The sequence below is a fragment of the Lepidochelys kempii genome, chromosome 6 (genome assembly GCF_965140265.1).
Source record: "Lepidochelys kempii isolate rLepKem1 chromosome 6, rLepKem1.hap2, whole genome shotgun sequence".
In the NCBI taxonomy this organism is placed as follows: Eukaryota; Metazoa; Chordata; order Testudines; family Cheloniidae; genus Lepidochelys; species Lepidochelys kempii.
In genome coordinates, this window is record NC_133261.1 from 94,262,616 (window position 1) to 94,288,221 (window position 25,606).

The 25,606-nt window shown below is 43.8% G+C and overlaps 1 protein-coding gene across 8 annotated transcripts in view; it reads left to right on the top strand.

Moving 5' to 3' along the window:
• NRXN3 (neurexin 3) overlaps positions 1–25,606 on the top strand; it is a 1,402,093-nt gene that overhangs the window by 431,920 nt on the left and 944,567 nt on the right. For all 8 annotated transcript variants that reach the window (XM_073349326.1, XM_073349323.1, XM_073349320.1 and 5 more), the window contains 2 exons: positions 13,333–13,771; positions 19,080–19,463. In XM_073349326.1, the coding sequence (XP_073205427.1) occupies positions 13,333–13,771; positions 19,080–19,463 (823 nt within the window). The remainder of the gene's footprint in view (positions 1–13,332; positions 13,772–19,079; positions 19,464–25,606) is intronic.

Sequence of the window (25,606 nt, forward strand, 5' to 3'; positions counted from 1 at the left end):
TAGGCATGGCCCAATATCTAAACAAATACTTTGCCTCCATCTTTAATAAGGTTAATGAGGATCTTAGGGGTAATGGTAGCATGACAAATGGGAATGAGGATATGGAAGTAGATATTACCATATCTGAGGTAGAAGCGAAACTCGAACAGCTTAATGGGAATAAATCGGGCGGCCCAGATAATCTTTATCCAAGAATATTAAAGGAATTGGCACATGAAATTGCAAGCCCATTAGCGAGAATTTTTAATGAATCTGTAAATTCAGTGGTTGTACCGTATGACTGGAGAATTGCTAACATAGTTCCTATCCTTAAGAAAGGAAAAAAAAGTGATCCAGGTAACTACAGGTCTGTTAGTTTGACATCTGTAGTATGCAAGGTCTTGGAAAAAATTTTGAAGGAGAAAGTAGTTAAGGACATTGAGGTCAATGGTAAATGGTACAAAATACAGCATGGTTTTACAAAAGGTAGATCGTGCCAAACCAACCTGATCTCCTTCTTTGAGAAAGTAACAGATTTTTTAGACAAAGGAAACACAGTGGATCTAATTTACCTAGATTTCAGTAAGGCGTTTGATACTGTGCCACATGGAGAATTATTAGTTAAATTGGAAAAGAGGGGGATCAATATGAAAATTGAAAGGTGGATAAGGAATTGGTTAAAGGGGAGACTACAGCGGGTCATACTGAAAGGTGAACTGTCAGGCTGGAGGGAGGTTACCAGTAGAATTCCTCAAGTATCGGTTTTGGGACCAATCTTATTTAATCTTTTTATTACTGACTTCAGCACAAGAAGTGGGAGTGTGCTTATAAAGTTTGCGGATGATACAAAGCTGGGAGGTATTGCCAATTTAGAGAAGGACCGGGATATCGTACAGGAGGATCTGGATGACCTTGTAAACTGGAGTAATAGTAATAGGATGAAATTTAACAGTGAGAAGTATAAGGTCATGCATTTAGGGATTAATAACAAGAATTTTAGTTGTAAGCTGGGGACGCATCAATTAGAAGTAATGGAGGAGGAGAAAGACCGTAGAGTATTGGTTGATCACAGGATGACTATGAGCCGCCAATGTGATATGGTCGTGAAAAAAACTAATGCGGTCTTGGGATGCATTAGGCGAGGTATTTCCAGTAGAGATAAGGAGGTTTTAGTACCGTTATACAAGGCACTGGTGAGACCTCACCTGGAATACTGTGTGCAGTTCTGGTCTCTCATGTTTAAGAAGGATGAATTCAAACTGGAACAGGTACAGAGAAGGGCTACTAGGATGATCCGAGGAATGGAAAACCTGTCTTATGAAAGGAGACTCAAGGAGCTTGGCTTGTTTAGCTTAACTAAAAGAAGGTTGAGGGGAGATATGATTGCTCTCTATAAATATATCAGAGGGATAAATACCGGAGAGGGAGAGGAATTATTTAAGCTCAGTACCAATGTGGACACAAGAACAAATGGATATAAACTGGCCATCAGGAAGTTTAGACTTGAAATTAGATGGTTTCTAACCATCAGAGGAGTGAAGTTCTAGAATAGCCTTCCAAGGGAAGCAGTGGGGGCAAAAGACCTATCTGGCTTCAAGATTAAACTCGATAAGTTTATGGAGGAGATGGTATGATGGGATAACATGATTTTGGCAATTAATTGATCTTTAACTATTCATGGTAAATAGGCCCAATGGCCTGTGATGAGATGTTAGATGGGGTGTGATCTGAGTTACTACAGAGAATTCTTTCCTGTGTATCTGGCTGGTGAATCTTGCCCATATTTTTCACCCTCTTCTTTCCCCTTCATGTAGCTTCTTTATATGGAGGACTGTAGAGTGTACGTGTGTCCAAAATGGGAGAAGGCTACTTTCCCCAGGCATCCAGAGCCGTGTGACACCGTTCAGATGCTTAGGGGGTCAGCATTTCTGCAGGTCTAATGCTGAATGGGGGCTATTCCAGATTGAAGAAAAGGCCTTCATCTGAAGGAGTTTTAGTGTAAGTGGAGAACGGCGGAGGGAGCACTCCAAAAAAAACTGAACAAGTGTTTGGAAGTCGGATACCATTTGTATTTTTATGCTGGTGATTTAATTGCTGGTGCTCTTCCCACTAACAGTATCCGTGCATGGTGCTAGGATACCCCGTTGCAGGATGTGCTGTGGGTACCTCAAAAGGTGGTGCTTTCCTCTCTGACTTAGTATTGACTGCAATGCCCCATGTTGGAAGTAAATGTATCTGTGCTGCAATAATTAGTTTTGGTGACCCAGTCACCAAGCATTCAATGACCAATCACTCAGGCACTGTGTATCTCAATCTGGATGATGTCAGATTCGTCGAGGGGTGGATGGGGTAAAATGGAGCAGTGCGGGTGAGGAAAGCTGCATGTGTGTGGATCTATTCTGATATGGCACTACAAACGTGCTGCTGGTGAGCAGTTCCTTGAAAACAACCTTCTCTCCCTTTTCCTGCAGATCCCCATAATAAAGCTGGCCCTAGGAGCAGCTCATGTGTTTGGGTCAGCAGGCTCAAGAGCCAGCTCTTCAGCCCTTGTCTTTGCTCTTGCAGCGTGGAACTTAGGTGCAAGCACACACGTACCAGGATGAGAAGGGCAGAAAACAATGGAGAGGGGAAAATGGACAGAAAAAAATTAGAAGCTGGGGTATAATGTGAGGAGATACGGAGGAATGGGGGAGATGCCCATCCACCAGTCTGTCCCAACACAGGGCCTCCAGAAAAAAGAGGTTAGGAAAAAGGGGGGGGAATGCATCTCTGACCCTTCCTGGTCTTGTTGAGTGCAGCCCCTGCCAAGTTTCAGGCCTCTAGCTGTCATCTGGCTCTGGGTAGAAACACATGGCTGGCTCTCTCTCTCTCTCAGACTGGGCCCTAGGCTGCAGTCCTGTGACAAACCATAATTACTCAGCAGATCTGACTTAGGCACAGACCCTGCGGTTTTGTTTCCTCCAGGAGCAATGATAGTGGTTAACTCAGTAATCAGACAGCCTCCGTAAAGCAAAGTAGTATTTGTTTAGAACAAAAAACATGTAATAGAAAACAGGTCTGAAAACAATAAAACAGGCTACACACATGTCTAGCTTACCAGGTACCTAACCATCTTCCACAATGGGAATCCTGGGATGTCTGAGCTTCCTTCAGACTCCCACCATGAGACTCCTAACATCTGGCTGGCATAGTCCATTCCCATAACACACAAACTGTATTCTCCCTGAAGCCAGGGGGAGAAATACTTTAAAAACTGATTAAACTTTTTGATCTCCAAGCTCCCAGCTGTCAAAACAAGCTTTACTTTTCTTTGGAGACATGGTCTTTGTAATTAACATCTTTCCCCCACTGTCTTTCAAATGTGTGCTTGGGTGTCCTTATCTAGCACTATTATGTTGCTTTCCAGTTTCTCTTCTCACAGTCCCCTATTAAGTTAGATCAAACCCACCACAGTTATATACTAACTTTACCTTACTGACCAGGTGTCACAATTCTAAGGCTGCTGATGGGTGCCTCCTACTGTCTGGACACTGAAAATTCCTTAGGTATATCCATCTGCCTGAGCAAGGTCTCTGTGGCAGAAAAGAGAGTCAGATAGTCCAGCTGTGCCTGAAGGGGGTGGGGATTCTAATTCCCATTCCTTAGTCTCTTTAATGTAGTCCCAGATTCTCTAATCGTGAAAGGGATAGAGAGTAGTGGTACCAACCGCTTAATGGCTTGCCTTGAGGCTTGGCGAACCTGTCCTTCCTGGTTGGCATACCAGAACCTGTTATTTTGTAGGCATAAATGTGGGCCACAATAGGCCACCTCTTAATGTATACCTTAAGTACATAGCCTCACAATAACCAATCTTGTATGTTGCTGGATTGGCTGTTACCCTTGCATCCGTGAGGGGTTGAAGTACCGCGGCTATTTGTTTCAGGTGGTCATGGTCCCCCTAATTCTGGCTGTAGATGACAATGTCATCCAACTAGGTGGCAGTATATAATCCATATTGCAATATTTTTGTCCATCAACCTCAGGAAGGTTGCAGCTGCATTGTGGAGTCAGAATGGCATGGTACAGAAGTGGTACAAGCCGAAGGGCATGGAAAAAGCTGTCTTTTCCTTGGAGTCATGTGTGAGGGAGATCTGCCACTACCCTTTGGTAAGATCAGTGGTAGACATACACTAAGCTGTCCCAACTGGTCCAATAACTCATCTATGGGATAGGAATCAAATTTAGATGTCATGTTGACTGTGCGGAAGTGTATCGTCCTGTCCAGATTAGGGACCAGGACAATGGAGCTCCCTCCACTCACTACAGTATATCTCCATCACTCCCAGGTCTAACATTGCTTGAAGCTCCTGATAGCTTATGTCCCACATTTTCCCAGTGCGGGGCTGAGGGTTTCCCCTCACTTTTTGTCCTGGTGCTGTTTCAGTAGGATGGGTCTTTCCTGGAGTGGACAAGAAGATGGTGGGGAACAAGTCCACTAGTTCCTGGACTTGTGTCCTCTGTTCACTGTGTAAGGCTTCCCCCATCTTTACAGGTGTGCAGATTATTTCCATCAGTGTGTGGGGTTCTAGTTCTGGTTCGGGGGGGAGGAGGAAGGAGTCGATGAAAAGCCCTCCTTGGCCTTCTAGGCCTTTAGAAGTTTGTATGATAAATTTGGGTGTTTTCTTTTGTTTCTGGTTGCTAGATTTTATAACTGATGGGGCTCACCTTTCTAATTACCTTGAAGGGCCCTTGCCAGCGGGCTAAAAGTTCAGACTCTGGGCTGGGTAGTAGTAAAAGTAACCTATCACCTGGTTTAAACCCTCTTAACTGAGCTGTGCAGTTATAGGAGGTCTCTTGTGCATGTTGAACCTGCAGAAGGTTTTCTCTGGCAAATGCTCCCAGTTCTTTAAGTCGTCTCCGTAAGTGGAAAGGTGCATTGGTTTGTGGCAGCACTGCTATTTCGGGGGAATGCCAAGATTTTAAGGCCAGAAAGGGCCAATGGGATCATTTAGTCTGACCTCCTGCATCACAGAAGGCTAAGGCCAGAGGACTGACTTGAGTTAATTTGTGTTTGAACTAAAGCATGTCTTTTCAAAAAACAGCTAATCATGATTTTAAAATTGCCAATGATGGAAATCTACCACAGCCCTTGGGTAAGTTGTACAAATGGTTAATTACCATGTAGTGTTAAAATGTGCACCTCCCCTCTAATTTGAATTTGTCTGGCTTCAACTTCCAGCCATTGGTTCTTGTTACACCCTTGTCTGCTACACTGAAAAGCCCTCCATTATCGAATATCTATTCCCTGTGTCGATACTAATAAACTGTGATCAAATCACCCTTAACCTCGCCTTTGTTAAGCTAAATAGATTGAGCTCCTGGAGTCAATCACTCTAAGACATGTTTTCTAATTCTTTAATTATTCTGGTGGCTCTTCTCTGAACCCTCTCCAATTTATCAATATCCTTCTTGAATTGTGAACACCAGAATTGGACACAGTATTCCTGTAGCAGTTGCACCAATACTAAATACAGGGGTAATCTAACCTCCATACTCCTACTTAATGTTCCCCTGTTAATATAGCCAAGGATCATATTAGCCCTTTTGGTGACAATGTTGCATTGGAAGCTGACATTGAGCTAATTATCCACCACAACCCACAAGTCCTTTTCAGAGTCACTGCTTCCCAGGATAGAGTCCCCACACTGTAAGTGTAGACTGTTCTTTGTTCCTAGATGTATGACTTTACATTTGGCCATAGTACAATGCATATTGTTTGCTTGTGCCTGGCTTACCAAGCAATCCAGATTGCCCTGTCCTCGTCCTTATTTACTTCTCCTCTAATATTTGTTTCATCTGCAAACTTTATGAGTGATGATTTTGTTTTTTTCACAGTCGTTGATTAAAATGTTAAATAGTATAAGTCCCAGATCTGATACCTATCAGACCCCGTTAGAAACAGACCCACTCAATAACAATTCCCCATTTACAATTACTGGAAATGGCACACCTTGATTATCACTATAAAAGGTTTTCTTCCCCCCCGCCCCCCTGCCCTTTGCTGGTATTAGCTCATCTTAAGTGATCACTCTCCTTACAGTGTGTATGGTAACACCCATTGTTTCATGTTCTCTGTGTAAATAAATCTCCCCACTGTATTTTCCACTGAATGCATCCGATGAAGTGAGCTGTAGCTCACGAAAGCTTATGCTCAAATAAATTGGTTAGTCTCTAAGGTGCCACAAGTCCTCCTTTTCTTTTTGCGAATACAGACTAACACGGCTGCTACTCTGAAACCTATCAGTCAGACAGTTTTTAATCCATTTAATGTATGCCATGTTGATTTTTTTTATCATTCTAGTTTCTTCATTAAAGTATGTGGTTCCAAATCAAACACCTTACAGAGGTCTAAGTATATTACGTCATCATTATTACTTTTATCAACCAAACTCATAATCTCATCAAAAAAGATATCAAGTTAGTTTGACGTGTATTTTCCATAAAGCCATGTTGATTAGCATTAATTATATTACGCCCTTTAATTCTTTCTTAATCAAGTTGTGTATCAGCTGTTCCATTAGTTTGCTTGGGATTGGTGTCAAGCTGGCAAGCCCATTATTATCCAGGTTGTCCTGTTTACACTTTTTAAATATTGGCACATCAGCATCCTTCCTGTCCTCTGGAACTTCTCCAGTGTTTCAAGTCTTACTGAAAATCAACATCAATGGTCCACGGAACTCCTAGGCCAGCGATTTTAAAATTCTTGAATGCAAGGTTTCTAGACCTACTGATTTTAAAAATGTCTAGCGTTCGTAGCTGCTCTTTAACATCTTCCTTAGTTATTAGACTGGAAAGTATTTAATCTTCATCATCATCATGATAAGATATGAATATATCATCTGGGTTTTTTCCCTACATACAGAACAGAAATATTTATTGAACACTTCTGCCTTTTCTGCTTTATTATTAACAGTTCTACTATTGCCATCTAGTAATGGACCAATACCATTGTTAGGATTCTTTTGTTCTTAATATACTTAAAAATATCCTTTTATTGTCCTTAATTCTACTGATCATAGTTTTTGCCTTGTGTCCTCTAGCTTCCCTTATCAATTTTTTACAATTCCTAGCTTCTGATTTGTATAAATTACTATCAGGGTCCCCTTCATTCTATTTGAGTGACTTGTGGTCCCAGGGCCATATAGTGCTGCTTTATTAAGTACCAAAGCAGAGATGACATTTGTTGGGACTGGGCATAGATCCCATCTCCTCATGGAATCAGGGCTGTGTGGACTAGAAAAAGCAGTATCCCAGCTCTACAGCAGCTTTTTTATTCTTTAACAAAACTTTATGCTTTTCCTGTTGTGTTGCCCTGTTGAGTGATGTAATTGAGTCCCATTTCTTTTGCTCTTTTCCATAATTCCTCTTAATCAGGGAAATTAACAGGGAGGAAGGATGTGTTTATGGCTAAAGCATTGGTGTCAAGGGATCTGTGTTCTATGACCTTGGGAAAGTTACCCTCTCTCTTACTCCGTTTCCCTGTCTCTAAAGCTGATAATGATGCTCACCTTATGGGTCCAAGAGATGGAAGGCACTAGCGAATGGAACATTATTACTATGATTAAATGAGAAGAGGACAGGTTAAACAGTTATTTATAGCTACATGTTCAAAGACACCAGAAGACCTGGTGAGGTGCGTGAAGATTGAGATCTCATAAGGGCAACCTGGAGGTCCAGGTAGGCAGTCAGGAGGTGGGATGTTCCATTACAAGATAGGAGTCTCATTCTCAAATTGGGAGGATTTCTGTGTATTCTGGACTCAGCATCCTGACACATTTTGGTGTGACAGTGTTTTGTCTCTTACAGATAATTTACACAGGAAAAATACTGGGCCGCTGTCCCAGACCCTCTGATCTGAAGCAGTACTTCCCACAGGCCCCAAGGAGTTGCAACAAAAGTGGCATAAAGCCACCTTTCTGTCCTTCAGTCCTGGAAGCGACTTAGGCCAGTTTTCCCTTTAGTGCAACTTAGAGCAGCCTCAGGTTTGCTCTGTTCTGTGACTGGTAGCAGCCTCCCAGGGGTACTCTGCCAGCCCAGGAACACCAAAGAGCAGGGCAGTCTGGCCATGCCCTCTCTTATTACAGACCTCACCACTTGTCAGGATGGGGCCAAGAGTGGCTGACTTAAAGCCAGTTCTATGAGCTTCACACCACTCTGGGATTCCACTATGCAAGCCAAATCCTAAACTGGTCAGTTAAACCATGATTCCATCCAGTCTGGGCTGCCAGGCTGGCACAAAAAGGATTGAGCAGGGCTGAGAATATGACCTTTTTTGTGTGCTACTTTATAATAGAAAGGGGGGTCTGGGAGTTTGTTTTGTTTTTAAACCCTGTTCCTGTGTTTGTTCTTTACATTAGAAATATCAGGAAGGTTGTTTTATTTTGCTGGAGCACTCCTTGGAGGTCCAGAGAACTGGAGGGGGAGCTTTCTCAGCTCTCAGTTGAAGGGACAAAGTGTTGTGAATCTTCCACAAAAGAGTTTCTCTCTCTCTCTCCTTTCACATGTGATGTCCTACCCCTATGAGTTCTCTAGTTGTCCACAGAATCTTTGAGGAAAAACAGTGCATGAATTTCTAAGGTGAAAGAAAAGCTGAGTCGTTCCCCATTTAAACAAAAGCTAACCAAACAAAACAACCCTTTCAGTCATAGAATCATAGGGTTAGAAGAAACCACAAGGGTCATCTAGTCTAACCTCAAGTCCTTCCATGTAGCTTACAAAGAAGTAAAAATGGTCATAAATAGTTGTATTTACCTTTTGAAGTGGTAGCAAGTGTCACTTTTGTGTCATAAAATTGGTGCATAAAATGTGTTTTTATCAGGTTTACAGAGAGTAGACATTAGAAATAAGAGTTTCAGAGTAACAGCCGTGTTAGTCTGTATTCGCAAAAAGAAAAGGAGTACTTGTGGCACCTTAGAGACTAACCAATTTATTTGAGCATAAGCTTTCGTGAGCTACAGCTCACTTCATTGGATGCATACTGTGGAAAGTATAGAAGATCTTTTTATATACACAAAGCATGAAAAAATGGGTGTTTACCACTACAAAAGGTTTTCTCTCCCCCCACCCCACTCTCCTGCTGGTAATAGCTTATCTAAAGTAATCACTGTCCTTACAATGTGTATGATAATCAAGTTGGGCCATTTCCAGCACAAATCTAGGTTTCCTCCCCCCCGCGTCTCCCCCCACAAACCCACTCTCCTGTTGGTAATAGCTTATCTAAAATGATCACTCTCCTTACAATGTGTATGATAATCAAGGTGGGCCATTTCCAGCACAAATCCAGGGTTTAACAAGAATGTCTGGGGGGGGAGGTGGGAAAAAACAAGGGGAAATAGGTTACCTTTCATAATGACTTAGCCACTCCCAGTCTCTATTCAAGCCTAAGTTAATTGTATCCAATTTGCAAATGAATTCCAATTCAACAGTCTCTCGCTGGAGTCTGGTTTTGAAGTTTTTTTGTTGTAATATCGCAACTTTCATGTCTGTAATCGCGTGACCAGAGAGATTGAAGTGTTCTCCGACTGGTTTATGAATGTTATAATTCTTGACATCTGATTTGTGTCCATTTATTCTTTTACGTAGAGACTGTCCAGTTTGACCAATGTACATGGCAGAGGGGCATTGCTGGCACATGATGGCATATATCACATTGGTGGATGTGCAGGTGAACGAGCCTCTGATAGTGTGGCTGATGTTATTAGGCCCTGTGATGGTGTTCCCTGAATAGATATATGGGCACAGTTGGCAACAGGCTTTGTTGCAAGGATAGGTTCCTGGGTTAGTGGTTCTGTTGTGTGGAATGTGGTTGCTGGTGAGTATTAGCTTCAGGTTGGGGGGCTGTCTGTAGGCAAGGACTGGCCTGTCTCCCAAGATTTGTGAGAGTGTTGGGTCATCCTTCAGGATAGGTTGTAGATCCTTAATAATGCGTTGGAGAGGTTTTAGTTGGGGGCTGAAGATGACGACTAGTGGTGTTCTGTTATTTTCTTTGTTAGGCCTGTCCTGTAGTAGGTGACTTCTGGGAACTCTTCTGGCTCTATCAATCTGTTTCTTCATTTCCGCAGGTGGGTATTGTAGTTGTAAGAATGCTTGATAGAGATCTTGTAGGTGTTTGTCTCTGTCTGAGGGGTTGGAGCAAATGCAGTTGTATCGCAGAGCTTGGCTGTAGACAGTGGATCGTGTGTTGTGGTCAGGGTGAAAGCTGGAGGCATGTAGGTAGGAATAGCGGTCAGTAGGTTTCTGGTATAGGGTGGTGTTTATGTGACCATCGTTTATTAGCACTGTAATGTCCAGGAAGTGGATCTCTTGTGTGGACTGGTCCAGGCTGAGGTTGATGGTGGGATGGAAATTGTTGAAATCATGGTGGAATTCCTCAAGGGCTTCTTTTCCATGGGTCCAGATGATGAAGATGTCATCAATATAGCGCAAGTAGAGTAGGGGCATTAGGGGACGAGAGCTGAAGAAGCGTTGTTCTAAGTCAGCCATAAAAATTTTGGCATACTGTGGGGCCATGCGGGTACCCATAGCAGTGCCGCTGATTTGAAGGTATACATTGTCCCCAAATGTAAAATAGTTATGGGTAAGGACAAAGTCACAAAGTTCAGCCACCAGGTTAGCCGTGACGTTATCGGGGATAGTGTTCTTGACAGCTTGTAGTCCATCTTTGTGTGGAATGTTGGTGTAGAGGGCTTCTACATCCATAGTGGCCAGGATGGTGTTATCAGGAAGATCACCGATGGATTGTAGTTTCCTCAGGAAGTCAGTGGTGTCTCGAAGGTAGCTGGGAGTGCTGGTAGCGTAGGGCCTGAGGAGGGAGTCTACGTAGCCAGACAATCCTGCTGTCAGGGTGCCAATGCCGGGGATGATGGGGCGCCCAGGATTTCCAGGTTTATGGATCTTGGGTAGTAGATAGAATATCCCAGGTTGGGGTTCCAGGGGTGTGTCTGTGCGGATTTGATCTTGTGCCTTTTCAGGGAGTTTCTTGAGCAAATGCTGTCGTTTCTTTTGGTAACTCTCAGTGGGATCAGAGGGTAATGGCTTGTAGAAAGTGGTGTTGGAGAGCTGCCGAGCAGCCTCTTGTTCATATTCCGACCTATTCATGATGACAACAGCACCTCCTTTGTCAGCCTTTTTGATTATGATGTCAGAGTTGTTTCTGAGGCTGTGGATGGCATTGTGTTCTGCACGGCTGAGGTTGTGGGGCAAGTGATGCTGCTTTTCCACAATTTCAGCCCGTGCACGTTGGCGGAAGCACTCTATGTAGAAGTCCAGTCTGCTGTCTCGACCTTCAGGAGGAGTCCACCTAGAATCCTTCTTTTTGTAGTGTTTGGTAGGGAGGTCTCTGCGGATTAGTATGTTGTTCAGAGGTGTGTTGGAAATATTCCTTGAGTCGGAGACGTCGAAAATAGGATTCTAGATCACCACAGAACTGTATCATGTTTGTGGGGGTGGAGGGGCAGAAGGAGAGGCCCCTAGATAGGATAGCTGCTTCTGCTGGGCTAAGAGTATAGTTGGATAGGTTAACAATATTGCTGGGTGGGTTGAGGGAACCATTGCTGTGGCCCCTTGTGGCATGTAGGGAGAGTGATCACTTTAGATAAGCTATTACCAACAGGAGAGTGGGTTGCGGGGGGGGGGGGAGGGGGGGAGAAAACCTGGATTTGTGCTGGAAATGGCCCAACTTGATTATCATACACATTGTAAGGACAGTGATCACTTTAGATAAGCTATTACCAGCAGGAGAGTGGGGTGGGGGGAGAGAAAACCTTTTGTAGTGGTAAACACCCATTTTTTCATGCTTTGTGTTTATAAAAAGATCTTCTATACTTTCGACAGTATGCATCCGATAAAGTGAGCTGTAGCTCATGAAAGCTTATGCTCAAATAAATTGGTTAGTCTCTAAGGTGCCACAAGTACTCCTTTTCTTTTTATTAGAAATAAGGTTTTGGTCTCTACTGTCGTATATCCCAATGACACACAGCCAGTCTACAGAAATGACAGAGAGCACTGGGGTTGTGACACAATCATTAAATTCAAGGTTTAGAGATAGCATCATCTAAGGATATATTTTATTTGTAAACTTTTAACAAATAAATTGCATTCCCCTTTTGGATATTAATTCATTAGTATTTGTAAAGAACTTTGAAGATGCAGAGTGTTATAATTAGGAATATCGTAAGGAAGTGGCCAACATTTATGTGTCACTACTGCCCTCTACTGGATGGAATCAGAACTACTTGACTGTGTCATAGGCCCTTAAAAACTATCTTACATCAAGTGTCTCTCTTAGCTAAAGAGGCAAAGGTTTGTTCTCTTGGAGCAGGAGGATCTGAGCTGTATCTCAAATGTCATTATAAAGCTCCAAGGGGGTACTGCATGAAGCCTAGTGAAAGCTGTGGAGTCCTAAGTGGGTACAGATTTCTCCTTCTTTTTTAAGTTATTCCTGGTTTATCTACTTTAGAATTTTATCAAGATGCCCCTCCTACTGTTATCCTTTTATGTTTGTTGCAGATTGATCTTCCTGATACTATAAGCCAACGTGGCTTCCCTCTGTTTCCTCCCTTTTCAATAGTGACTCAGTTGTGTCTGTCTGGTTCTAGAAATAGGAATCTCTAGTTTACTTGAGCTCCCCCTCTGGCTGGATGTCAGCCTCTGGGATAGCAGAACAAACCTGTTGTAAGGTTTTGTGACTGACAGAGTGTTTTAAGATTTCTTGATGAGAGAAAAGTTAGGGCTAGTTTTGTTTGTTTGCTTTTGTGGGGGAAGCTTATGGCTGTTCAGGATCCACGGTACACTCACCAATATTTCCTAGCACCTGTAATGTAAGTGAAATTTTAGCACTCCCGCTCCAATGTTTAACTGACCTTATGAGGGTACTAAAGAAACTGCAGCGTTGGTCCAGATTTTCCTACAGAGCTTGTGTATGTGAATACTAAGGGTACACTCTGTTGTGTGTGTTGTAGTGGGGTCTATATAAATGAAGCATCATGGTTCCAGCCGCAGAGTGTATATTCTGTACTAGATCCTCAATGGCAGTGTATGCAGTGGGATCTGTGGTGGGGTTATGGTGCTTCCTGACCTCCAGTAATTGTTCTCTTCTGCTGTTCTGATTTATGGTATTTATAGTGCGCCAATTGTTATTTCCAGGCACCATCCTAGCCCTGTCCTCCCTCTCTGTCACCATGTAAGATTCTCCCAAGGTCTCATCCCCACTCCCCAAAGCATTTTTGAGTGCTTCTCTCCCACGCCTGGTAGGGATTGGGAGGCATTGTATTGGTTGCAGAATTGATGTATAGAGTATATCTTTGTCTCGGACAGGTTGTTTATAAGAATAACGACATCCGTCTGGAGCTGTCTCGCTTGGCGAGGATCAGTGACACCAAGATGAAGATCTACGGGGAGGTGAAATTCACATGTGAGAACGTGGCCACGCTGGATCCCATCAGCTTTGAGACTCCAGAGGCCTACATCAGTCTGCCTAAGTGGAATACCAAGCGGATGGGCTCCATCTCCTTCGACTTCCGCACCACTGAGCCCAATGGCCTGATCCTCTTCACCCATGGCAAGCCCCAGGAGAGGAAGGATGCCAGGAGCCAAAAGAACACCAAGGTAGACTTCTTTGCAGTGGAGCTGCTAGATGGGAACCTCTACTTGCTGCTTGATATGGGCTCCGGCACCATCAAGGTGAAAGCCACCCAGAAGAAAGCCAATGATGGAGAGTGGTATCATGTTGATATCCAGCGAGATGGCAGATCAGGTAGGAGCATAAAATCTTAAATAGGTTCATCTTTCTCCTCTGGTGGGGGAGCATAAAATCCTGGTCCTTTAAAATTCTTACTCCTAGAAGGGAGTTGCTTTCTTGCAAGAACTCTGTGTTACTTAAAGAAATTCACCTAGCAGAGTAGGAGACATTTCAAAGGGCCAGAAGTGTATGAAGTATTCAACGTGAGCTTTAGAATAGCCCCACAGAAGAAGCCTTTATAAGCAGCCCTTCAGCATCTTACTCTTTAACTCTATGTAATCTGCACCTAGTTCAGTAATCACGTACATCATCATAGTGGTCATTTTTGGGGGGGCAAGCCTTGGGGTCAAGTGCATAATGAATTTTATTACTTGGCTTTTATTCCAACTAACTCCCATTGACTTCACTGGGAATAAATAAATGCTGAGTAGAAACTGAGTAAGACCTTCAGGATCTGACCCAATATTACCACCCTCTCCTGGGTCTATGTAGGGTCTGGGCAGACTAGGTAACACAATTAACAGGGAGAAACTTCCAAACTAGTGGAAAATTTTGTTGGGACAAGGGAGAGAGAGGAGTTGGCCAATCACTGCCCTATTCTCTTGTTTCCTTTGATGCTCTTGCAGATCACTATTTGAATAGGGATTCTTCCTTTATTCCTAGCTAGGCTCTCCCTTTCCAAAGTATTTCTCAGAGTGAAAGTCCTTCTCTGAGTCTTTCTATATCTGGTTGAGTCCTCTTTGCTGCTTCTCACTTTTAGAATTTCAACTAACAGAATATATATATTCTTTATATTATGCCTGTCACCATATTATCTAGTTTCCAAAGGTATTTTCTTTGTTTCTGATGTTGTAGAGCAAGCAAACATATACTCGTGGTTGTGCTCCAAAATAAATTAGGAAGTTAAATAATCATATCTACAACGTGATCCTTGTGAATATGTGAACAGTTGGGCTTGAACTTCTCCTAGACCAGGGGTAGGCAACCTATGGCACGCATGCCAAAGGTGGCACGCGAGCTGATTTTCAGTGGCACTCACACTGCCCAGGTTCTGGCCACCAGTCTCAGGGGCTCTGCATTTTAATTTAATTTTAAATGAAGCTTCTTAAAGATTGTAAAAACCTTATTTACTTTACGTACAATGATAGTTTAGTTATATATTATAGACTTCTAGAAAGAGGTCTTCTAAAAATGTTAAAATATATTACTGGCACACAAAACCTTAAATTAGAGTGAATAAATGAAGGCTCGGCACATCACTTCTGAAAGGCTGCCGACCCCTGTCCTAGACCATCAGGAGTTGAATGTCTGGCCATATGTTGCTGTAAAGGGAATTTTGCCTACATTTGCAGTTAGGTCTGGGATTTGGCCTGTGATCTCCATAATATAAAGGTCCTAGATTTGTGCTTCTTGGGGCTTGCAATAGAGTGTTCTCAGCAGAGGGAATTTGCTTCCCCTGATTTTTCAAAAGAGCTGACTTTTAGGGACTACTGCACAGCCTCTCTCTTTATCCAGGCCTTTGTCTGAAGAGCTGGTCATTTCTGTGATCGTTTAAAGGAGTTTCTTTGTGTTTGACATTGAGCCCATCTAGGTTTTAATGTATGTAATTTGATTCCATTAGCACCTAGCGACATTGACAGGAACATTTTACAAATGAAGACGTAAATAAATAAATGATTTCTGTAGATTTGCTAGAATCTAATTAACTTGCAAGGATAAACTCAATTAGTAGCGTTCATTACTGCCTACAGTTTTGCTTGCTCACATGGAGCATACCTGGCCCTTGGACAAAAAGAGCTCCAGAGTAAGAAGAAAAAGATGAAAAAGCAAAGTCCTGGTTGAAACAGCTTGTTAAAATCCAACCTGAGAGGGGCACATTTTGGTGCATAATGATAGCTGAGATTGACATTACCCCTAGGAGAAGTCACCTGAGCACCCCAAGGAGGCAGATTGCAGGACTGACCTGTTTGCTGCTCAGCAGAAAGGTTTATTGATTGCCTGAAACCTGATCAGAGATAACAGACTTCAAATTAAATGTGCTTTGTTGAACAACAGTGAACAGATTTGTTCTTTTCTTTTTTTAACTGAATTTTGTGCTGGTGAAAATTGCTGGATTGAGAGCTCTGCCCTCTGATGTCCTTTCTGCCAAGGTAACAGGAGGACCAGCACTGAGAGTTCCCTCATGTAACCCCTTTAGTGTGCATTGAGCATTCAAACCTTCAGGGGCCTCTGCTAGGGATGAGAAGGGAATTCAGTCTCCATGGTTTGTTCAGTCCCTGGCTTTTCTGCTGATTGCCAGCAGGTCCTGAGCTTTTTGTGACGTGGACATCCACCTGTTAGAAACTGGACTGAGAAACAACAGACTCATTTCACATAGGTCATCCAATAACCGTTAGACTTTAATAACTGAAAACTGGTTTTGATTTGGGCTAGATTTGAGCCAGTGAACTGGACGTTCTGTATCTCATTCATAAGGTACCCCATCCTCATTAGATTCTTTCCTTTCTTCCAGTTCTCCCATGCTTTGAGCTCTGCTGAGCTAAGCAGAATCACCTGTAAAGGTCCAAGTTCTCCCTACCACTAGGTACAAGAGTAGGAAAGGGGCTGCTGGGAAGCAGGGCAGTTGTCCTGCTCACATAACCTCTGGCATCTCCAGTCCCCTTTGGCTCTGCATGTGCTTCAGTCGGTGATGGCTGGCAACACAACCAAAGCTCTATTTTCACTGTATGCTGACAAGAGCTGACAGCTCGGACTTGGATGCCTAACATCCGCTCCCGTATCCTGTAACCTTTCTATCCCCAGGGCAGCCTCCTACTGGTAATGTCCATGAAATCTGTCACCCTTTCTAGCTGGGAAATGCTGCACCTCATTACAAGAGAACATTTTCAGCCAATTCTGAGCTACAGAGCACATGTTATCCCACCCCTGCTGACTCTGAAAGGCTTCCTGGCAGACTGGATGTCCGGTTGCATCAGTGTACTGTTTCCCATACTGGCTCTGCCTTCACTGGTTGCTGCCTTTTTGGGCACTCCCACTCGCTTACACAGGCCCCCAGTTAAGGCCCTTGAGGGGTCAGAAATGAGGGAGAAGAGCCCTTCTGATTTCTGTGGTAGAGCTTTGTTCTGTCTTCCCAGAATTGTAGATGTTAGAGAGAGAAAAGATTTCCTAGCTCATCTGGTCCCTTCTCCCTAGGTCCAGTGCTGGATTGGTCCCTCCAGTGGCTTTTCCAGTCTGGTCTTAAAAGTTCCATGTAATGGGACTTGTGTCACTTTCATAGGGAGACTGTTGTAGAGCCTAATGCATCTCACAATCAAGAAGCTTAGCTTATTACTCAGCCTAGATACATACTTCCTGTCTGAATTTCATCCTCTTCTTCCTTGCTTTACATCTTTAGCCTCGGTGTTTCCTCTCCTTCCTGGGTATTTTCGCCTTTTCAGTATTTGCAGACTGTTATGTCTCTCCCTCTGTGGCTGATTGGCCAAGCTAGTCAGGTTTCATCTGATCTTTTAACCTTTTCCCATAAGTCAGACTCTCCAGCCCCTTGATCATTTCAGGTTTCAGAGTAACAGCCGTGTTAGTCTGTATTCGCAAAAAGAAAAGGAGTACTTGTGGCACCTTAGAGACTAACCAGTTTATTAGAGCATAAGCTGTAGCTCACGAAAGCTTATGCTCTAATAAATTGGTTAGTCTCTAAGGTGCCACAAGTACTCCTTTTCTTTTTGATCATTTCAGTTACCCTTCTCTTGACTCTCTTTTTGGTAATGCAGTATACTGTCCACAACATGAACACAACCTTCCAAGTGCAGTGGCAGCAGAGCCAGGTGGAGAGGGACTGTGACCTTGCTGCTCTGTGATGTGCTACCTTTGCGTATATAGCCGTATTGTGTTCTTGCCATATAAAGTGGAAAATGTCTGTGGTGGTGCAATTTACTTACACAACATGGTTCATCAAACAACCCCAGTTCTCTCTGAGCCTTTAATTTGTAATGCCTCAAACACTCTGCTGCCTCTGACATTATCCTTAAGTTATATAGAACATCACACACATGAAATGCCCCATTTGCATTCTGTTCTCTGTTCAAGAAGATGTGTATTACAGCTTAAGGGGGGGAAAGGCATATGTATGTGACTGCATTTTCTCAGAGCAAACTCTATTAACCAAACTCCCCTGCCCCCTCCTAGGGGTGTAGGATAAAGAATGCAGTGATCTGGAATTAATCTTAAAGCATAGACAGTCCCTTCTGGGGACACAGAGTATCTTAATGACAGGGCAATCACACGTGATGATTTAGAGCTAGATGGAACAAGTTTCTGATTCTTAGTTCAAAGCGGATTGGTGGGCTGGTGTCCCTATTTCAAAAACAGCTGAAGTCCTGAATGAGAAGCAGTGTGGTCTAGTAGACTGCACTGGGCTGGCCTGTCAGAGACCTGGGTTCTGCTTTTATCTCTGCCACTGACCCATTGGACGATCTTGTGTTAGTCTTTACACTTCTTTGTTTTTCCCTTGTACCCTTTGTCTGCTTGATTGTAAACTCTTCATGGCAGGTACTGCCTCTTCAAGTATGTATGTACAGTGCCTTGCACAATGGGGCTTTCAGCTTGAAGCCTAGAAGCAAATAATACTACAAATAATACAAATAATACTACAAATAATAATACTACAAATAATAATAAGAACTCTCTCTTTTGGAGTTCACCTTCACCTCTCTGTCTCCCCATTTTCCCACCTGTGAAATGGGGATAATGGTACCTTCTTTGTAAAACGCATTGAGGTCTGCTGATGAATAGCATTGTATAAGAGCTATGTATTAGTATGAGTACTATTTATTTTAATCCTATATAGTACCAGAGCCTTCTAATTCCAAAGCTGCACTTTGTGATTTCCTGCCTTGCAGGGTGAATCCCATTGAATAACACTGAGTTCCTGGGTTTTTGCTCTTTTTTTTTTCTTTTTTTAAAGAAAGACCCTCTCTTCCTACAAGACAGGAGGAGAATTAAGACCATGTTATTGAATGTGTGTATTATTGTAGCACCTGGAGTCCCTAATCAGGAGTGGGACCCCATTGTACTTTGTGCTGTAGAAGCACACATGGACACACAGTCCCTGCCTGGAAGAGTTTAGAGCCTGTGGCTGGGGGGAAGAGGTGGGGAGGGGCAGTGTAGGACACACTTTTTCAGTCAGTGTTGTGTTTTACTGGGGATCGTCAGTCTCCCCAGCTGAAACCATCATCGTTAACCTGCATTCAAGGACCACAGGAACTGAACTAGACCTGCGCTGTCAGTGGAGCTGTTGGCTGATGTTTCCTTTTCCTCCTTACCCCAGGTACCATATCAGTGAACAGCAGGCGCACCCCATTCACTGCCAGTGGGGAGAGTGAAATCTTGGACCTGGAAGGGGACATGTACCTAGGTGGGCTACCTGAGAACCGGGCAGGCCTCATCCTCCCCACAGAACTCTGGACGGCCATGCTGAACTATGGCTATGTAGGCTGCATCCGGGACCTGTTCATCGATGGACGGAGCAAGAACATCCGGCAGCTGGCGGAGGTGCAGAATGCTGCCGGGGTCAAATCCTCCTGCACCCGGCTCAGCACCAAGCAGTGCGACAGTTACCCATGTAAGAACAATGCTCTCTGCAAGGACGGCTGGAACCGCTTCATCTGCGACTGCACTGGCACTGGCTACTGGGGCAAAACGTGTGAGCGGGGTAAGTCAAGTGTGCTTTGAGATCATGCTTACCAAACTGGGTGTGTGTAGGAGCTCAGTGGGGACAAGACTGTGCTGCTCCTGGACTTAAAGTTGGGTTATTAGGATGGTGCCCCCAAGCTCCGGGGACTCTTCTCCTCACTTTGATGGCTTAGTGGGATCTGAGTCTCTCCCACCCAATGGTCCTCACCACCCTGAGTACAAAGGAAACTCTACTCCCGTTTGATAGTGCCAATCCCTACCCAGGTTACCAGGGAGCATTCCTTCTGTGATGGTTCCCCCTCACCCTCTGCCCCAAGGATCAGTTAATCTTACTTTCATCTGAGCTGATGGTACCCTGGGGAGTGGGGATCCTTCCTCCCAGTTCTGAAGTCTCTTTTCCCCAGGTTCAGTGTCTCTCCCTCTCTGAGTTCTGTCTTTCATCTGTTGGGGCACAAAATGTGGCTGTGTGTGATGAGTTCCAGGTGGCTTATTGGTAGCAGTCCCAGGTGCAGGCTGGGGTCCTGCTGATCCTTTTGCTTTAGCACAGGCTTGGTTGACAGACAAGGAAGGTATCCCCCTGTCTGTGTCTCTCTCCTTCAACAGCCTGCACTGATGGCTGAGTTGCTGGCAGAGCCATCCAGTAGGGTACCGTAGTATTGTATTAATTTAGATGGAATAAATGGACCCAGAGAGTTAAAGGTGTTAACGTGACCCAGTCACTGTCCAACATTAAGCACTGTTAAACAAGGCTCAGGGTTTGGTATACAGAGACCTCAGCCTGCTTTGTACCATGGCAAACACACCATTAAATATCTGTTTAACCTTTTATTAAAGTATTTGAAATGTAAATCCCTTTCACTTTAACTGTTGAGAGTTTTTAGAAGGGAACCCCTCTTATTTGACAATTATTTGGTAATAACTGTTCTTTTTGAGGGAAAGAGAAAAAGGTAGTTGAGAAGGGCTGTTGTTGTTACTGTTGTAGTTAAAGTCCGAGCCCATTTCTTCAAAGATGAAACACGACAAACACAAACAAGAGGGAAGAAAAACCCCAGCAAAGATAGAAAATGCAGTTTCTGTCACTCGTGTTGACTCTCACTTGCAGCCTCACTGCTGGAAATACAGGCACAGCACATGGTCTTATTAGCCACCCCGAGACCTGGCAAACCATAGCATTGTCCGACTGTTTAGGACAGTTCATTTAGCTGCCTCGTTCTGGTCACAGGCTTACAGCAGTGATGCAGAATATACAGTCTTGGCTGGGCAAGCCAGACTCTAATTAGACAGAATGCAGAAGAAAAGGGACAGGAAAGAGAAGAAAAATGGTAGTGAAGGGAAAGGACACAGGACAGAGGTAGGAGAGACAAAGTCTCTCATCCGAGGTGGTGGTTGAGATTCAGCTGAAGCTGGTGGAGGTAGCAATGTCCTTTGGCTCCCTTTCTCTGGTCTGGTCTGGTCAGGACACCTCTCAGGATTAGATGAAGAATGTCCAGGCTCCCAGGACACGGTGGGGGTGGCAGCTGTGATGGTGAAGCTTCTCCTTCCCCTTCTCTGATCTTCCAGTGTGCCAGCATTGTGCTTGCCTCCATCCATCCACCAATTTCCCTTTTAAAGTCTCTCTGATGTTAAGGACCCCAAAAAGGAGTGAAGGGGAAATAGCTCATCCCCTCATTATTTTGTCCACCAGTTAGACGTAATCTTTGATACACCACTGTGTATCAGTGTGATTGATTTCTGGTCCCTCATTTTTCGTGTTTACAAGACACGATCTCAACACAGTCCTTGAATTGAACCAGTAGGCCTTTTTGTTTGGACTAATTCAGCCCTGCCTCCCTGTTGCACCTTTTCCTATAAACATTTGTTATCATAGGTTATTGAGAAACTTAATAAACTTTCCCACAGTTGTACAGGTGACCTCACAATTAGGGTAAATTTTTAGGCCCAGTTATCACAACACTAGTGGCAAGGTGCCTCCAAACTCACCTGTGCCAAGGGCAAATCTGTAGAAGACAGTCAGCAATTTCTCAAGTACAGTGAATGTCACCACACCTTCTTCTCATTGTTGCTAGTTCTGTCTGATCATTTAAAGGCGTCTGATTGGGGATATATGAGGCACAATTATTGCCAGTGCAGGCAGCCAAGACACATCCATTCTAGGCCAAATGAGACAGAGCTTAGCAAATAAAAGACATTTGATCTATAGACCGTTCAAATCCCAGACGGTTCCGTTAATTGTTTTTGCCCCTGTATTGCGCCCGGTGCCGTGCTCAGAATAAGCTGGATGAGTGTAAAAAAAAAAAAATGATAGCAGTAGGCCCACTTAACAAAGAAAATGGAACTTCCCTTTGGTAATGTTACTTTTTATTGAGATCAATTTCTCAGTAATATTTGGCTATTAGGACTGGAGTGCGGCTGGAATGTACTTGTTGAAACACAACTGTGGATTGTTGGCAGAATCATAGGGCTTTCATCTGTTTTTGCCCTCTGGCCTCCCCCACTTCGTAGCACAGTCTAGTGACTGGACCACATGTTTGGGGATTAGGACTCTTGGGTTCTGTTCCCAGCTCAGTCATGGATGTCCTGTGTGACCTTGGGCAAGTCACTCCCCTCGCTGTGCCTTAATTTTCCTATCTTTATTGGAGATAATGATACTGAATCACCTCCAATGAAGGTTGTGGGGATTAATTAGATACTGTGTGCAAAGCACTGTATAGTTCTGGGGCTTTGCAATTCACCTGCTCTGCAGGAGGGGAAGGATTTTATTTAACAGGAACTCACTGTAGATCAATAGAATTCTCCCTGCAGGGCAGTTGGGATTTTTAGGCTTTAGAAGTGCAAGATTTATTCTTAATGGTACAGCTTCCAAGGCCAGCACTACACAGTTTGGTGCCCAGCCTCACCCTGGCTACTGCTGGTGTTCCTAGTGCTGCAAGTGTGCCCTTAAAGGAAAGTCACCCTGTTTGACCGGGCCCCTAATAATTCAGCACTGTAGGCAGCCATGTATAGCATCTATGCATAATGTCAGTCCTGAAGCTTCCCCCATACACTTTACCGGGTTAGATGACTGCAAAACTGGGTTTTCTGAACAGGGGTTTGAGAATTCCCCTGACCCACCTACACCCGAGTGCATGCTGCCATTTTGAGTGGTGCTGTGTCAGGGAAGCACCACACCATAAATTCTTTGCTTCCTGTCATAAATATAAAGGGAAGGGTAAACCCCTTTGAAATCCCTCCTGGCCAGGGGAAAGCTCCTCTCACCTGTAAAGGGTTAAGAAGCTAAAGGTAACCTCGCTGGCACCTGACCAAAATGACCAATGAGGAGACAAGATACTTTCAAAAGCTGGGAGGAGGGAGAGAAACAAAGGGTCTGTGTCTGTCTGCAGTCCTCTTTGCCAGGGATAGACCAGGAATGGAGCCTTAGAACTTTTAGTAAGTAATCTAGCTAGGTATGTGTTAGATTATGATTTCTTTAAATGGCTGAGAAAAGAATTGTGCTGAATAGAATAACTATTTCTGTCTGTGTCTCTTTTTTGTAACTTAAGGTTTGCCTAGAGGGGTTCTCTATGTTTTTGAATCTAATTACCCTGTAAGATATCTACCATCCTGATTTTACAGGGGGGATTTCTTTATTTCTATTTACTTCTATTTTTTATTAAAAGTCTTCTTGTAAAACACTGAATGCTTTTTCATTGTTCTCAGATCCAAGGGTTTGGGTCTGTGGTCACCTATGCAAATTGGTGAGGCTTTTTATCCAACATTTCCCAGGAAAGGGGGGTGCAAGTGTTGGGAGGATTGTTCATTGTTCTTAAGATCCAAGGGTCTGGGTCTGTAGTCACCTAGGCAAATTGGTGAGGCTTTTTACCAAACCTTGTCCAGGAAGTGGGGTGCAAGGTTTTGGGAAGTATTTTGGGGGGAAGGACGCGTCCAAACAGCTCTTCCCCAGTAACCAGTATTAGTTTGGTGGTGGTAGCGGCCAGTCCAAGGATAACGGGTGTAATATTTTGTACCTTGGGGAAGTTTTGACCTAAGCTGGTAAAGATAAGCTTAGGAGGTTTTTCATGCAGGTCCCCACATCTGTACCCTAGAGTTCAGAGTGGGGGAGGAACCTTGACACTTCCTTATACTGTGTTGCTGTAGGATCAAACTCTAACTTTCTGCTTGTCCTTAGTTTTTGTTTGTGGCAATTTGTTATACCCCGGAGTGACCAACACTGTGATAAAACTCACAGGACATTCCTGATTCCAAGTCCCTGTCATGAGCCTGGCTTGCAGGAGTCAGAATTCAGAGCTACCTGTAGGCATCCAATTTATAGTTAGGTGAAATGTGTGTAATGACATTCAGAGCCAGGCAAATTTGGGCCAGCGTCAGAGTGGTCTGGGAGAATGAATGAATGAATGTATGTGCAGTGCTGTGGAAACATGAAGATCTCAGTAATATTGTTGATTGTATCTCCTAGAAACTAAGGGTCACAAATCTTTTGGTGAGTGTTGGGCTGGGGATAAGTTGCAGAAACGTGAGCTTCGGGGGACCTGAAGTCTGGAAATGCAGTAATGGTTATACGTGGAAACAGTGCAGGCCATGTTGGTTTCAACCCCAAATCGGACAGGAGTTGTCTGTTTCAACTGAGTTTTACTTTGCAGCTCAGGGTGAAACTCATGGGAAGGGATTGCACAGGGATTGGAACTGAAAAACTGCTCACACAACAAAGCCCTGCAGACTGAATCATGTTGTGATGACTCCACGTTATCTGTATCATGAGGTTACATCACAGCTTCATCACATACTGACACAACTGCTTGATCTCAGGACATGGCATCATGATGCAGTGATTTTGCCTGCATGACAAACAGAAATAGACACTGCCAATACTTGACTCGAACTTTTATACCCTGACACCCAAAGGTGACTGTAAATCCAGCTGTCAGTCAGTCTGTGGCTCAAGCACTGTGGAGGGCAATGTTGCTACCCGCCCTACTGTGCACAGGAACTGGGGAGCTGCCTCAGGATTGGGGTGAACAGGAGATATAGGACAGTGAAGGCAAAATGTAGCCACGGCAGGACTGGGCTTTAAATAAATGACTAGCATCAACTGTTGACAGCGGATGGCAGAATTTGAAACCTGTGCTTGCCAAGAACAGCCTGGCTCACTTCAGTCAGTCTTTAGTCCTGCGGAGAGGGAAGGGAGCGTAACAATAGTCAGTTGGCTTCACTGCTGCAGGGGGTTGAAAATTAGACAAAAGCACTTTCAGGCTCAAAGTGCCACAGCTGCTGAAGGTAAAGAAAGATCCTCCAGGACTAGGAGGTGGGATCATATAGAGGAGTTAGTCTTAGAAATGGCAAAGACCTATTCTGTTTTAGTGTGTCTGTCATCCAGGATAGGATACCCCTTTGTTCAGCAACTCCAGTAAAGAGCATGGGGTAAAGGCTGATAGCTAGATTGTGTTGTTCCCTATAATGTACAGTAGTATATTGTTCCACATGCAGTATGCTGGTGAACTAGCCAAATTAAGACAGAAGTGTGCTGTCTGAGGACCAAATCCTGAAGGTTTTTCACAGGTAAAACTTCTATCAGAATCATTTGTCCCTGAAACCTCTCAGTTTTACTTGAGTACCTCAGAGTTTGACTGTAAATTGGGTCAAGATAAAGCAGTTTGGATAAACAAGAACCAACCTCAGCCTTCATGTTGAACGTGAACTGACTGATCTCTGAGATCATGTTTCAATGTGGGTCTTCAGTGTGATTGATTTTAGTTAAGGTCTCACACATCTGAGTTTTCTGTTTTCCATCAGAAATATCAAAATACCCAGGGGAAGGCTGCACTCGTGGTATTCTCAAACTAGCCCAAACCACTGTGGTAGTCCTGGAAATCATGTGCAAGAAGGACTGTTCTCATGAGTCCTGTGGAGTGAAGGGATTGCAATAAGCATTTGAACTTTTGGATGGATCTCTGAACCTTTAGAGATTCAGCAGTCATTAGTAGAGAGGAAAGAAGGCCCAATAGTTAGAGTACTAGCTCAGGCAGTGGGAGCATTGGTTCAACTCCTGCTCCACCAACAAAAACCTATGACCCTGGGCAAGACACTTAGTCTGTGCCTCACATCCCTATTTGTTAAGTGGGGATAATAGCATGTCTCCACCTCACAGGGGCGTTGTGAGAATAAATC